Here is a 13,940-nt window from a genome sequence, read left to right on the forward strand (position 1 = left end):
GCAGCCTGACTGCAGGTGGCCAAGGGCTCAGACCACTGTTGTGTATTCACTTCTCCTCCAGAAATTCAAGACAGAAAAGTTATGGAAGAGTTCACTCCTACCTGGTGCCTCTGATATGCGGAGAACATCTTTTCAAAATCTTCTAGATCCAGCACCTTGAATGCCTTTAAATCATCAATCTCATTCCAGATTGTGCCATGGATCCTCTCCTAAAAGGAAAGAACATATTTTAACTAGATAGCAAAAGTATTTAGCTACGACCATCCAATCCCATTTGGATAAATAATTTTCTTTTCTACTCACTGGTCACATTGCTATCTACTGCTGCTGTCATTTTAGAGGACACACTTTGTTTCAAGAGTCAGAGGAGAAAAAATAGTGTTTCATTTTGGGGTTTTGGTTTGTTTTTTTGTTTGTTTGTTTGTTTGGGTTTTCTTGTTTGTTTCAAAATACTATTTTGTAGTTTTCATCATAGCAAGCCTCTAATGAAAAGGCACATTCCAAGACTAGCAGACCACATCTCAAGCATTATCCATGATCCCACAGCATATTTCCTTTCAAGAGTGGCCATCTGTCTAACACAACGATTGTAGTCATGCTGAGAGGAGTGTTACCATTAGGAGGAAAAAGCTTAGGAAAAGCACTGATGCATGACAAACCCCAGACACATCTTCCCTGTTGCAAATTTTTCCAGGTTCTTTTGTAAAGCCTAAAGGGTGTGTGGCTTTCATTATGTCTGCCTGTGAAAGTGGTTTAAATTATTATTTTATTTTACTTCTAAGCTTTTGAGTCTTTGAAGTCTAATTGTTTCCTATTACATGAACTCCCTTGTCTACATGAGGTCTTTGTCAAGCCAGATAGACACAAACTATACCCAGATCCATGAAACAGCATCATTCACAGTAACTGGAAATGTTCACAACCCTCATGATGATACATTATCCTGAATGCCAGGAATCCTAGCTGTTTGGCAGATGATTAGCATGGAGGGAGACAGGCAGAGACTTCTACTCCTACTTGCTGTCCATCAAACCCAGAACAAACAGGCTCCTGTAGTACACAAATTAGCTAATTGGCAATCATCCTAAACTAAGTGAAGGTCTTGGGTGTCGTGCTGACATTCTCAGGACAGATATCCTTTCTGGCAGAGGACACAAAGACCAAACTACTTCTCCTTCCTACTGACTCTTAAGGTGCATGTTGTGTGGGACAAGCTTTGGGTGCTCGTCACACTACTGACACCACTATTCTTAGTTCATTTAGTTTACTGCATGTATATTTATTGTACCTTATTAACTGCAAAAATAATGAAAATACTGATAAAAAGAAAAAAAGAAATGGACAAAAAAACTTGTATAAAAAGACCTAAGCAAATCCCAGGAGATAAAGAGCCAGCAGAACACTGATGCAGAGAAAGCCAGGGACCACAAGCAATAGCAATGAAACCCTCACACAGCTTCCAGCTCTGAAGAATCTGACTTGTACCTACACAGCAAAGTGTGTTAGCACTTCATTATCAGAACTAATTAGGAACAGGCTCTACTTCCCATTCAGAGTCATCAAAAGGAATGAGGGAAATGTGCTAAGCCACAAGGCTCAAGGAGCAAGGAAAAAAAAAAACGGAGGAGGATAAAATGAGGGGGAAATAAAAGTGTGAAGTGTTCTGGAGGAAATTCCTGGCAGGGCAGACACTGTGGAGGAAAACCAACACCCTTTCTCCAGAGGCAGCCTGTGAGTGCCTGAAGGTAAGGAGGGGTGTCTGCAGTGCTACTGTCTGCAGCGAGGGCATATCCTAGATGGGAGCAGCACCCATCCCTGAGCAGGCTCACCAGTATCACTGTATCACCCCTTGCAATCGGCATGGCTCTTCTTTCCATAGCAGGAAGAACATGTGACTGTAACACGGCAAACAAGTCTGAGAGGCTCATCGCAGCCAAAGCAATAGGAGACAAAATTAATTTTCTTTTTATCCTAGCCCTGAACTCCACTGCCAATCTTAGCCAGAAGCATCCAGGCAGAGTGATCATTCTCATTCAATTTCCAGGCTGGCTTTGTAAACCATGAATTAGAAATCCTGAGGGGTGTATTTGAACAGCAGAGCAGTTCTCGGAGAGCCTCACTGTTTCAGACTGTCCAATCAACCACTGAAATGGCAGAATATTTCTTGACAGGAGTCCTCAGAGTCATCACTGGGATAGAGCCCTGAGGATGCCAAAAAGCTGTATGCTGTATTTGGTAGAGGGTGGATGTGACTCAAGACAGCTCCTCACGAGCCTTGACCATCTACCTGTCCAGCTGCAAAAATCTCACGGGAGTGAGGTTTCCTCACTAATGGCAAGAACAGTGAAAATGTCCTACAGAACAGTCTAGTCTGAATGAACTGCAAAGGTGCCAAAACAGGAAGGTCTGGAACTCAGAAAATGACGGCAGAGAGTAGTTCTCCCCCTGCTTTCCCAGGAAAACAACCCAGTGAAAATAATTCCAGCTTCAATTCAGATTCATTTTAAGAGCCTGGTTGAATCTGGTTCTGTACAGGATGGTTTGTATGCTACTTGTAGCAGAAAGACAAATTCCAAAGCAGCAAACATTGCAATGGTGTGCACAAACAGAACTTTGAGGAAAGCAATCCAATTTTAGGGCTAATGCAGTCAAAGAAAAACCAAGGCAGGCAGAAGTATAAACAATTTAACATTTTGCAATGGGCCTGTCCCTTCTATTTGTACTATATGCTCCATCCTTGAAAATTTTCATGTTGTTGCCAGATAACTTCCTGGGCTGAACTCTTGATACACAGTTTACACAGTTATGGATTAACTGGCTGATAGTTTCTTGTCATCAGCCAGAGAAGACAGAGTATTTTAAGAGAAACAGACTTGCATAATGTGGTTGCTGTGATAAATGATTCCCTCAGCACCATAAAAATATTTATGGTCTCTAAATAACAACTTAAAAATAAATCTTTTATTCCTTCTTTTCTTTTTTTTTTTTCTTCTCTGGCCCTAGAAAGAAAAAAAAGAGAAACTAAAAAAAAAAAAAGAACAGTCATTTTATCTGTAATGTTGTTCTATCCATCGTCATTTATTTATTTATTCATTCATTTATTCATTCTACAAGTCCTCCATGATCTGTGGTTCCCATGCTTTGGAAAATTTTGGCCCACTTGGAGAAGCAAATCCTGTGAACTGTACTTCCAGCATCCTCTAATGGAACAGTCACACATACCAGGTCAGGAAAGATCTCATGATGAGAAAAAGTACTGACAAGACATTTGCTCCATCAAGCTGAGTTTTTGGTGTGTTGCATTTAACAATTCACTCACTGTAGCAGTTGCATCATTCCACCTTTCTCGTGAATCCCAGTTTGCTGAGAGACCTAACAGCATTAGAAAATAACAGTTTCATGGCACTGCAAATCATACCAAGCTGTCCTCTGCTACACCTAAAGGATAATTTCATTTACCCTGATAGATAAATAATGATATTCTGGAAGGCATTAAAGTTCATCATGCCTCAGTAACTTCACAGCATGAGTGAAAACCTACAGTACTTTTGTTTGACCGGCAGGTTCGGACAAACCATGAGTGCTCTGTGAATACTGGAACAGGCAATCCTGCTTATTAGTAGGTTAATATTTGTAGAATATTAACCAGAACAGTGAAAGCAACTCAAAGTTTTGAGATTTCTATTATGAATCTGAAAAGTGATATGAAAAAAGCACATTTTCCAAACTTTTCTCTTAATATTAAATCCTTTCTTCAGTGTGAGAAAAATCCACTTCAAGCAAAAGCTGTATTTTTTTGCCTGTTTATTAATCAGCTCTTTTATTTCATTGTAGGCCTAGGCACCACCACAGCTATTATGAGTAGCTGCACAATGAAATTTTGGAGAACTCTTTTCATTAACTTTGAATCTCTAGCAGCAGTCCTTCATCATTTTATGCCATAAACCTCAGTCTGCTTTTAGGAAAAAAGTTCCAGAAATCAGAATCATTAATAATATTATAGAAAATTTTTTTTAAAAATTAGTGTCAAAATGAACATTTTCTGTTTATGTGACTGACTGTTTTGGGAGTTTGGGTTTGGTGGTTTTGATTTGTTTTTATGTGTGTGTGTTTTGGGCTTTTTAAAAAACTCCTATATGGAATGTAGAACAAATACCTTTCTTATGAATCTATTTCAGTCAGGTCCATTTAGGGCTGGCTAAAGAAAGCCTCTCTTCTCACTGATGAGAGTCATTACCAGGACACTTGATGGGAAGCTGCTTCTCCAGCCATGAGATAAGAAGCAGACCAGTTGAAGGCTGACTTGATTTATTCTGAGAGCTTCAAATCAATGTTTATATTTATCAAATAGGTAACTATTAGTCCACACTTCCAATTTTCTTGAAACCAGTCCATTGCTTGGATTAACCATAAATGTTTGGTCCCTGATTGACCTTTGGTATTGTGTAAAACTCAGAGTGAGAGAGCATTGCTGCCCAGAAACAAAGAACGGAATCCTTCCAGGATATTACAGTGGTTATATTGCAATATCTTTTTCTTAAAAAACAGAGATCCTTGGCACCAGCACTACTGTAGTGCTGTATGAATGGAACTCAAAAACAATGCTACAGTGCTGGATGAATGGAGCTGTGGTGTGGAAGGGCTTCATCAGAACTCAGACCATGCAGGCATCTAAATGTCTTTGCCACTGGTCATTAGCTTACATCAAAACTAGCACAAAGTCCTTAATTCTCAATGGAAATTAGTGGGCTGTTGGAGTTTCCTTGTTAGAAGCATAGATCCCTTCCAGTCAAACCTTTTTTTGTGGTGCCCATGGGAACTGTGGACAATCTGTTATTGTCAACTGCTAAGAGCCTGACTACATTTGATATTTCTCCCAACACCCAAGAGCTCAGTTCTTTTCTTCCAAAGACAAAGTCAGCATCAGAAAAAAAAGCTGCCACATGAATGGCCCTGGAGAACAGCCTTGATTCCACTACTGAGAAAGTATATTGCAGACAAATCCCTCTCAGCCAGCCTTGTCCACACTCCTGTTGGCCTCTGTTGGCTTTCCCTCACTGCCTCGAGGCAGGCTGCAAGGACAGAGAGGTGTTTCCTCACATGTGGGCTGCCTCAGTCACCTTCACACTTAGCTGAAAAATTTCCTGAGAGAGACTCTGTACTAATTGCTTTACAGAAGGGTGATCTAAACAGTATGCAGAGATAACTAAGAGCTGAATATTTGAATATCTACTTGCAGCCCTAACTTTATGTACAGCTGTTTCCAATGCTGTGTTCCCTCACCTTGCTGTATTTCATGTATTGTTCCTCAAAACGTTTTTGTGTGAACTAGAAGTTAAACCCTACCACAAACCACAAAAATACTGTGCACACTTCCAAGCCTCAGTTTCTCAGGCTCAAAAACTCAAGATGTGCTGCTCCCAGACAGTGTGCTTGTTTTCAGTCCTCACTCATTCCAGTCTGGCTACTCTGAGAACTCAGTTCAGGAGAACACCTGAACAGAAGTGCAGCAAAGGTAACAAAAGACGTGACAAAGCCCATCCAACCTACTCATGACTTTGTGCTCAGAAGATTCATATCCATGTGAATGGAAAGGTACCGAAGCAGGAAATCTAGGATAAATGAGGAAGATGACCAAAATATATCAGCTTTTCCAGCAGTCAGTGAAATTAAATAATTCTATAACAAAGTGCAACCTAAGTAACAACACGAGACACCTGTATTGACACCACAACCTCTGCCCTTTTGCAGAGAGCATACCAGGCTCAAAACACCAACACTGGCAGACACTCCAAAATGAAGGCCTCACCCTCTTATGCCCCTTTTCCCAACTATTTTGCCATCCTCAAAATAGTGTCTTTTAGCCATCTCACCACCCAGGTCTTCAATTTTATTAGCACAGCTGCCTTCACTCTTATCCAGAGGGCAGGATAAGCCTACAGTTACTGTACACTAAACAGAAACACCTGTGACTCTCTCTTTTTCATATAAATTCATATATATACATGTATTAGCTATTATTTCTTTTCTTCAGAGCACTAAGTTCCATGTTCTGCAAAGGAAAATAAATCCTCGTCCTTACATTCTCTCCCACACCCCCCACGTGGCCTTGACAGACAAGCACAGACGGTGCAGCAAATATTTCACTTCACTTTATTTTAAAGAAAAGGGGAGAGGGTGAGAGAGAATTCTTGTGGCATTCCAGAGGTCCCTGGACACTCATTCCAAATGCCGGAGTTGGGCCCTGGGTGAGTTTCAGTCTAAAAGAGAACCTGGGTTTCTAGGCAGAAATCCAAACTCAACACAGACACTTTTTTTCTTTCTAAATCAGTTAAAAAAATTAAGACCTAAAGAGAAGAGGAGGGAAAAGAAGAAAGGAAAAAGAGAGAGAAGGAGGAGAGAGAAGGAGGAGAGAGAAGTGAAGGAGACCCAACCAAGGCAGAAGAAAAATGAGTGCAACAGGAAGAATCCAAGTCCTCTGGGGTTTTGGTTTTCTTTTGCCAACCTGGAGTTTTATCACCTACAGACAGAGTTATAACCATTCAAGGAGAAAGGCAGCTTCCCTCATGGCCATGAACAAACAGCGAGGAGAATCAGGACACCTTTCTCTCCTTGGTGATGGCTCCTGCCAGAGTAGAGGTGGCTAGTTTTCCAGATGGCTCTCACCATGTTTTGCCCACATTGGCAAAAGGCTCTGGTCACCCTTTTCCTTGGTGTACAAGTGAGGGTAGCTCCAGCACACCAGTCCTGGAGATGTTCAGCTCTCACGTATCCATCCCCACTACAGCTTTGCTTGACCAGATCATTTGCATGCCCAGACCTATGCAGCTCAATCTATCACAAGGGATGTGCTGCACTGCTGGAGAACTGGGGAGACTCCCTAAATACAATTAATGACTCCTACTGACCACAGCCCACAGAAGGCCACTTGCTTCTATGCCACTTGCATTTCATGGCATTAATCAGCACTGGGGTATACTCAGAAAGTAAATCAATTGAGTAATGCAGTTTCTTACCTCACTCAGCTTAGCCCAGTTGAAGGATTTCAGTGGATGTGAAGGCTGTGGGATAGATTTTTTCTTCAGACTGGGGCCACTGGTGCTGAAGGTGGTTGTTGAAGGGGGTGGCACCCCCATGCTGAAGAAAGGTGGTGCTCCTGGTGGAGGAGGAGGTCCTCCTGGCGGAGGTGGTGGAGCAGGAGGCGGGGGACAGCTGGAGAAAGGCAGAGGAGGTGGCAGTGGTGGCAAATTCTCAGACATATGAGAAGAGGACAAAGCTAATGGGCCACCTGGAGGAGGGGGTGGTGGGGGTGGGAAGGAAATGCTGCCCCCTTGCTGGAAAATAAAAAAACACAGAGAAAAAGAAAGCAAACAGTTTAAAAGGCACAATAACTCCATGTTGCCAGCTGATGTGATTTTATTACGACTCTCAAAATATTTGATGTTTTCTTTAAAGCCTCCTGCACTCAAAGCCATGCAATAAAGGGAGGAATCTCAGCTTTCATTTAAGGGAAAGTTTCAAGCCCATGGAGTAGTGGAGAAGAGCTTGAAAAAGGAACCATAAATGGCTCAGAAAAACAGAAAGCTAGTAAAAGAAGCCAAAATGTATTATTTTCTCCTTATGTATGAAAAAAGAGAAAAGTTCAATCTTATGAACTTTTGAACTCCTGGGTTTAAAAGCTAAGGGTTTGAAACACTGAATACCTGTCATTAGGCCTCAGTAATGTAAAGTAGGAGAGGGGAGGAGGGAATGAATCTGCCTTCTGCAGTGTTTGACTTCTCAAGGCTGTGTTCTGGTGGCTCAGACACACTGCTGGGATAGAAGGAACACCAAACAGGAGGGACAAATGCCACTTTTGCAGAACTCTGAGACAGTTCAGATGCTCTTGCCGCATGATAGGAATCCTGTTTCTTATATACTTTTGTATCAGGGAGGTTTCTCTCCATTCCACTGAAATAATAACCAGGGCCATCCCACTCAGCAGTGAAAATTACAGCTGAGGAGGACACACATGCCTCAGCAGCTCCTGCAAGGAAGGTGGCTGAGGAGAAGGAATGGAGCAGCCCATGCATGAACTATTCTATACCACCAGCTCAGGGATTTTGGTCTCAGCTAAAAGCTGAGCAGCTTCTAAGTATTCTCTGTTATGACCACAGATGTGCTTCATCCATAACATGCTTTTGTTCATCATTCACTAGTTAGCAGCCTTTAAACAAGGATGGGGAAGACTCCCAGTCTCATACCGAGAACTCATTAAGCTGAGCCACCAGATCATTCATCTGGTCTCGGGTCTGGCGCAGCTCCAAGGATTCCTTCTGCAGCTTGTCCTTCATTTTGTTCAGTGTCTTCATCATTTCATCCTTCTCCTGGGTCTTTGTTTCACATTCCCGCTCCTTCTTCTCTAGCCTGCTCATCAGCTCTGCATGGTCTAGGGGGAACACACAAGTGGGACTGATGAAACAAAGCTAATGAACAGTCCCTGGGGAGATGTAGGTTATGCTGAAATAAAGCTGACACTTCTGTCAGCTCAGGCAGGGATGTATAATGAGAGCAAGAAAAAGAAAATAGAGTCTGACTGTCTTGACAATGACCTTCAGTGATCAAGACAGCAATGCCTAAGTTTCAGTCAGACTGTAAAAGCACTTCATGTGAGGACTGAAGGAACCCCCATCCTGTGAAACACATAAACTGTTCACCACGACACAAAATGTCTGCAAAAAGAAAAGTTGTGCCCAGCTCTTCTGCTCACTGCTCTGTGAATTAATTGGGATCAGTTTCTGCCTATGCAAGCAAAGAGGATGAACTCACCTTTCCGGAACTTCTCTGCCTGATCCCTCCACTGCTTGACCTCATTTTCATTCACCAGCCTGAAAGATGAAATGAGATCATTTAAACTTTTCCTGAGCTACCCAGGTTGAAAGGCAAGTGGCCATTTTGCAAAGTGATCAGCAAAAGGCAACCTGGTAAGTGTACAAGTTTATACAGGATCATGCCAGTGGCCCTTCTGGATCCAGATTCTGCTCCCTAGCCTACAGTTAATAGGAAAAGGATGCCTTTTTACTCAATGTCATAAAAAGGGATAAAGGAATGGCTGTGGAAGAAATTCCTGATACATTCCTGTCTTCAGGTAATGCTCTCAAAGTGCCAAGTCTACTTATTTTGAAAGAGAGAAGTCATCACTAAAATAATCACAGCTGCTATGGGCTACAAATTACCCCATGCTTAATATAAAACCCGATTGCCATTGTTTTTTTTCTAATCTCTGTGGTTCTATTTTTTCTTTCTTACAAGGAGGAAGAACATTTCTCTATTGGGTAATACATCAGTAACAAGGCAATTCTCGTATCTCATACTGGCACAGCTATTTCCTATTACTGACAGAAAATATGCAGGGCATGCTGGGGATTGATTAGATATGCAGAATGAGGAGTAGCTATGAAAGCAGAAAGGGAAGATCAGGCATGAAATCTACAATGAAGTCTGGTATCCAACACCACTGTATTTTTCCATGACAAGAAATCAGTTTCAATTTTGGCTCACACCTATAACAAAAGGAACTGTAAAATTTTTAGTACAGGAGAATTTGGTTTCATATAGGACTTATGTTCTATAAATGTTCTTTTCAGTGGATAATTCAGAAGGGTAATGGGCCATGAATTACCTGCAGAGGCAGTTGGATGAAATGAAGAATCCAAAAGTTTGGCTAAAAAAGGACTGAGAACAGGGAAGTTGAGAAGAGAGCCAGCTCATGTAGCTAGACTTCTCAAATGATGCATCCTATGGGAAAAAATAATGGTAATGCCCTCAACCAAGTCTGTGGGTGAGAGCAAACAGACATTTTATGAAGAGGTAAGAGGTTTTGTGTGCCAAGTGGGGACTGCTTTCCCCTATTTGCAATCCTTCTAAACCATGTGCTCATTAGTAGGAATGGGATCTACATAGAGTATATGATATTATTTTTACTTTTTAATATCAAGGAAAGCTTTCATGAGCATCCTGAATTTAAAAAGGCACATGAGGAAGCCTTGTTATAAAATCAGGAGCATTTTTTCTGCTCTTCTAACCAGAATAACAGTACTAGAAGTCAAATACAAGGACTTTGCAGGGAAATACTGCCAAGCTAAGATGTCATTAGAAGGAAACTACTTAGAACACTTAACTACTTAACAGGACAATGAGAAGCTGTAAGTTGAAATAGGAAAGTCCTCACATATGATATTTTATTTCTTAAGCACCTGCATACTGATCATATCCTTATAGCTGCATAACAGAAATAAACAATAATAAAGCAGCTTACATTTTAATGATATTTTTGACATTGAAGTTTTCCAATGGAGCTATATCTGGATCATCTCCTCGTTCATCCTGAAGAACAATTTGTTGCAGTATTCTGTCCAACAGCTGCCACTGCTGGAAGTTTCCTCCATTCCTCTTATCTGTATTGAAAATAGACCAACCCATGAGATCTTCCAATTCCATGCCAAAGTGCCCAGACCTGCCAACAAATTGGCATTCTTTCCTTCCCACCTTTCATGTCAGTCCTGTATGTAATGAATTACAGAACACAAAGACTAACTCTGAACAGCTGCTAGCAGATTATTTACAAACACCTGGCATACTGGGACAGCTCACAACAGGCACAGGAAACTTTGTGTCTGATGTGCACATTCAGGCTATCCAACTCTTCTGACAGGTTAGCTATAAGTTGCATGCTAAACGTCTATAAAAAGGATTCCTTTGTGATAACTAACACTCAGTGTTTTCTGGGGCTTAATGCTGAGGTCACTGTAGAAACAATGAGGTGTTCTATCTGCATGCTTGGTTATCTGCAGGTCAGTGAAACTCAACTGGCATGAAAAATTCATACAAACATGACTGGAAAGTGCAGAGATAAAGAACAGAAATTGAACCAAAGGGACTGATCCCATGGATATCCAAACAGAAGAGCCAGAACAACATTAAGTCCACCTCAACTCTTCAAGTTACATAACCTAGATCTTTAGATTCTTTAAAACTGGTCCAGTACAATCCTGCCCTGGCCTTACAGGATTTAGTCTTTCTGCCACCAAAAATCCCAGTCAATACATAAAGCTCAAGCTCTCTTCTAAAGAGTAACATCAAAGAGGCCGCTGAGACAAAGTTTTGCTCAAATTTGTGCATCGCTGTACTTGAATCTAAGGAGAGCCTGAGAACATACCACACATGACATTACTTGCTGAAAAGCACACCCCAGTACATCTCCCTCATGTTCCCTTATCAGTTTGACTGCTGAAATGTGGATGAAAGTCATGGGAGACCAGCACCTCACACCCAACAGAATCAAGGCAGGCAGTTCTTTACTGATCCTGCTATTACACTCTGGATGCATAACTGAATTATTTTCTTGCAGTTAATAAGAAGATTCTTATCACTTCCTTTGGAAGCAAATTCCAGCATTATCTTTCACTTTGCATTTGGGAGCTCTCCATTAAAGCACTGCCATGAGATAGCAGTCTGACAACTTACTGTGGAATTTCCCAGTGGCAGAGCAGTTTTCAGTACTGCACTATTTCACCAGAAAAAAATCTTCAGTGTCTTTTTTTAATATTCCAAATGCTATCTCTTTCTGGGAATTCCCTGATCTATAGCACAAGGACTCTTTTTTAAAACTTCTGATTTAAAATCATATAAAGCTCTGTTGGTGACTAACTGGAATTTCTCAGCTACTCAATTTTATTTACAAGTGCAGAGACTTGTAAATAAAGTCAAACTGCTGCCCTAAGTATTGCAACAAAAAATTTTCAGTGTAAGATAGCAAGTTCATTAGCCACAGTCAAGTTCTGAATGGGAGACAATGGCAATGTGTGCCCTGGTATCTGTGAACACCAGAGTTTCACCCAGTTCTCCAATACCCCTTGCTCTGGAAATCTGTAAATGTACTCACATGGCATCTGCAAGCAGTGCTGGAGGATGGATAACAAATAGGGATAGGCATCGGTATGCTTCAATCTCTTCTTGATCAGCTCAAACATCTGAGAGGCACTTTTTGTATCAATGTGGATCTGAAGTGAGAGAAGAGAAAAACCATCCACAGTAAAAGCCTGATTAACTGTGAGAGAGCCAATCAATGCAAAGACAGGCAAATTTCCAGCAAGTGGACCTCTGCAAAGTCTCCTGTCACGCCCAGTTGCAGCTTCCAGGAACAGGCACAAGGGTCTTTGACACCTATCCAATATGGAAAAGATCCCCAAAGTAAAAGGCTAGAAAGGTGGGAGCCATTCAAAGCCACCAAGAACTGTTCTGGAGCAAGCAAAACATTTGGGTCCTAGAAACTGGTGGCACAAATAGTAGAAGCTAAGCGAAAAAGACTCAGTTGTTCTGTATCTGCATGTGCAGCAATAGCTGTTCACAAAGAAAGAGGGGACTAAACCATTCAGGACCCTACAGCTTTTTATTGATGCTAGAGGTTGTCTCTATGTTAGTTTTTAAAATCCACATATTCTAAAATACCGATCCTGTCCACAGGCTCTGAGGCAACAGTTGTCAGCAAAGTTACATGTAATCTTGGGAAGAATATCAGAAAATAGCCCAAACTTCACCCACAGTCCTGCAAAGGGGATGTCTGAAACTAGAAGACATCCAGATTATCAAGACTGAGAACCTGAGAGCATGGTTAAGAACCTCCTCCACTCCTGAACATTCAGGCAAATAAAAGAAGTTTTTATCAAAGATACTCATCAGAAGCCCTTTGTGTGACCACTGTTTTCATTGTTCACACAGTGCAAACCTCCTGCTTGCTAAATGAGAAACAGTGAAAACAAGAGCATCAGCCATTCCCAGGATCAAAGTCAAACATTAGTTTTAGGGAGCACAAAGGAAAGGTGCAAGAAGCATCCCAAATGGATGCAAGTTCAGCTTTGGACAGTTCAAGTACTCCAAAGAAAAACTTACCAGGTCAAACCGCTTGGCAAGCTCCAGGTCATCTTCATTTCTGACCATCTCAAAGAAATCTAAATGTCTAAGAGGAAACAGAATAACAAAACAACTGCCAATGTTCATGGCATGATTCAGACTTAAACTAAGTGTGTCACTAGAGAAGCAGCAAAACCCCAGTTCAGCAAGAACATGTGGAAATTGGCAAGCCTTTCTCACATGAAGCGCTGTCACAGGTATGCAAGGCAAGGGGGTCAGTGACAGGCCAAAAGAAAAGACTGGCAGAGGTGCACACACTCTGTAACTCTGTGTTGAGGTAAGGTGCAAAAGATAAACATAAAATAGGAAAGGGATATTCTGGTTTTGATGAATGCGATGCCTGCCGTGATAATACAGTTCTAAAAAGTCCACACCATACTTGCTAGCGAGGTATTGGATCATTACAAGTTGTTTCTTTTAAGCAGTGAAGCAGAAATGCATCCAGTGGATCAGTTCTCAACAGCCACTAGATATGCCTATTGATAAGCACAGCAGCATGACTATGTCTGATCTAGGTGACCTGGTGAGTGACACATTTGACCGTCTGGAGTTTTCTTACACAGAGACTGGAGCACAGCAGGTGATGTGGAGAAAGGCTGTGGCACATTCCCCTCTACAGATCTGGTACAAGAGTCTTTGCAACCCAGGCATCTGAGATCCTCTCAAACCTGTGTTATTCTCCTAACTTGTAAAATCCAACTAAGTCCCTTCTAAACATTCCTGGTTACTGTCCAAAGGAATACAGATCATCTATAGGACAGATTTTCTTATTCTTCTTTATAATGTTGCAGATCAAAAGCACCATTCCTGGTTCCAGCTCTGCAGCAAACTGTAGTCATACAACTTGGAAACTCAGAACCTGCACTCAGACCACACATACTCAGTCACAATGAAGTCAATGAACTGCTGGCTTCCCTGCCTCCTACCAGGACAGGCTTTTGTTCCAGTTTTGCTTCAAGAGAAAACAATTAGAATACTTTTTGTATTTT

At 41.5% G+C, this 13,940-nt stretch overlaps 1 protein-coding gene across 2 annotated transcripts in view; it reads right to left on the reverse strand.

Moving 5' to 3' along the window:
* The window catches only part of DAAM2 (dishevelled associated activator of morphogenesis 2), a 203,397-nt gene that overhangs the window by 41,203 nt on the left and 148,254 nt on the right, over positions 1-13,940 (reverse strand). For both annotated transcript variants that reach the window (XM_031060132.1, XM_031060127.1), the window contains 7 exons: positions 12,931-12,997; positions 11,924-12,041; positions 10,298-10,436; positions 8,809-8,867; positions 8,244-8,428; positions 7,017-7,334; positions 102-209 (listed from right to left, as the gene is read on the reverse strand). In XM_031060132.1, the coding sequence (XP_030915992.1) occupies positions 102-209; positions 7,017-7,334; positions 8,244-8,428; positions 8,809-8,867; positions 10,298-10,436; positions 11,924-12,041; positions 12,931-12,997 (994 nt within the window). The remainder of the gene's footprint in view (positions 1-101; positions 210-7,016; positions 7,335-8,243; positions 8,429-8,808; positions 8,868-10,297; positions 10,437-11,923; positions 12,042-12,930; positions 12,998-13,940) is intronic.

The sequence above is a fragment of the Geospiza fortis genome, unplaced genomic scaffold (genome assembly GCF_000277835.1).
Source record: "Geospiza fortis unplaced genomic scaffold, GeoFor_1.0 scaffold41, whole genome shotgun sequence".
NCBI lineage: Eukaryota > Metazoa > Chordata > Aves > Passeriformes > Thraupidae > Geospiza > Geospiza fortis.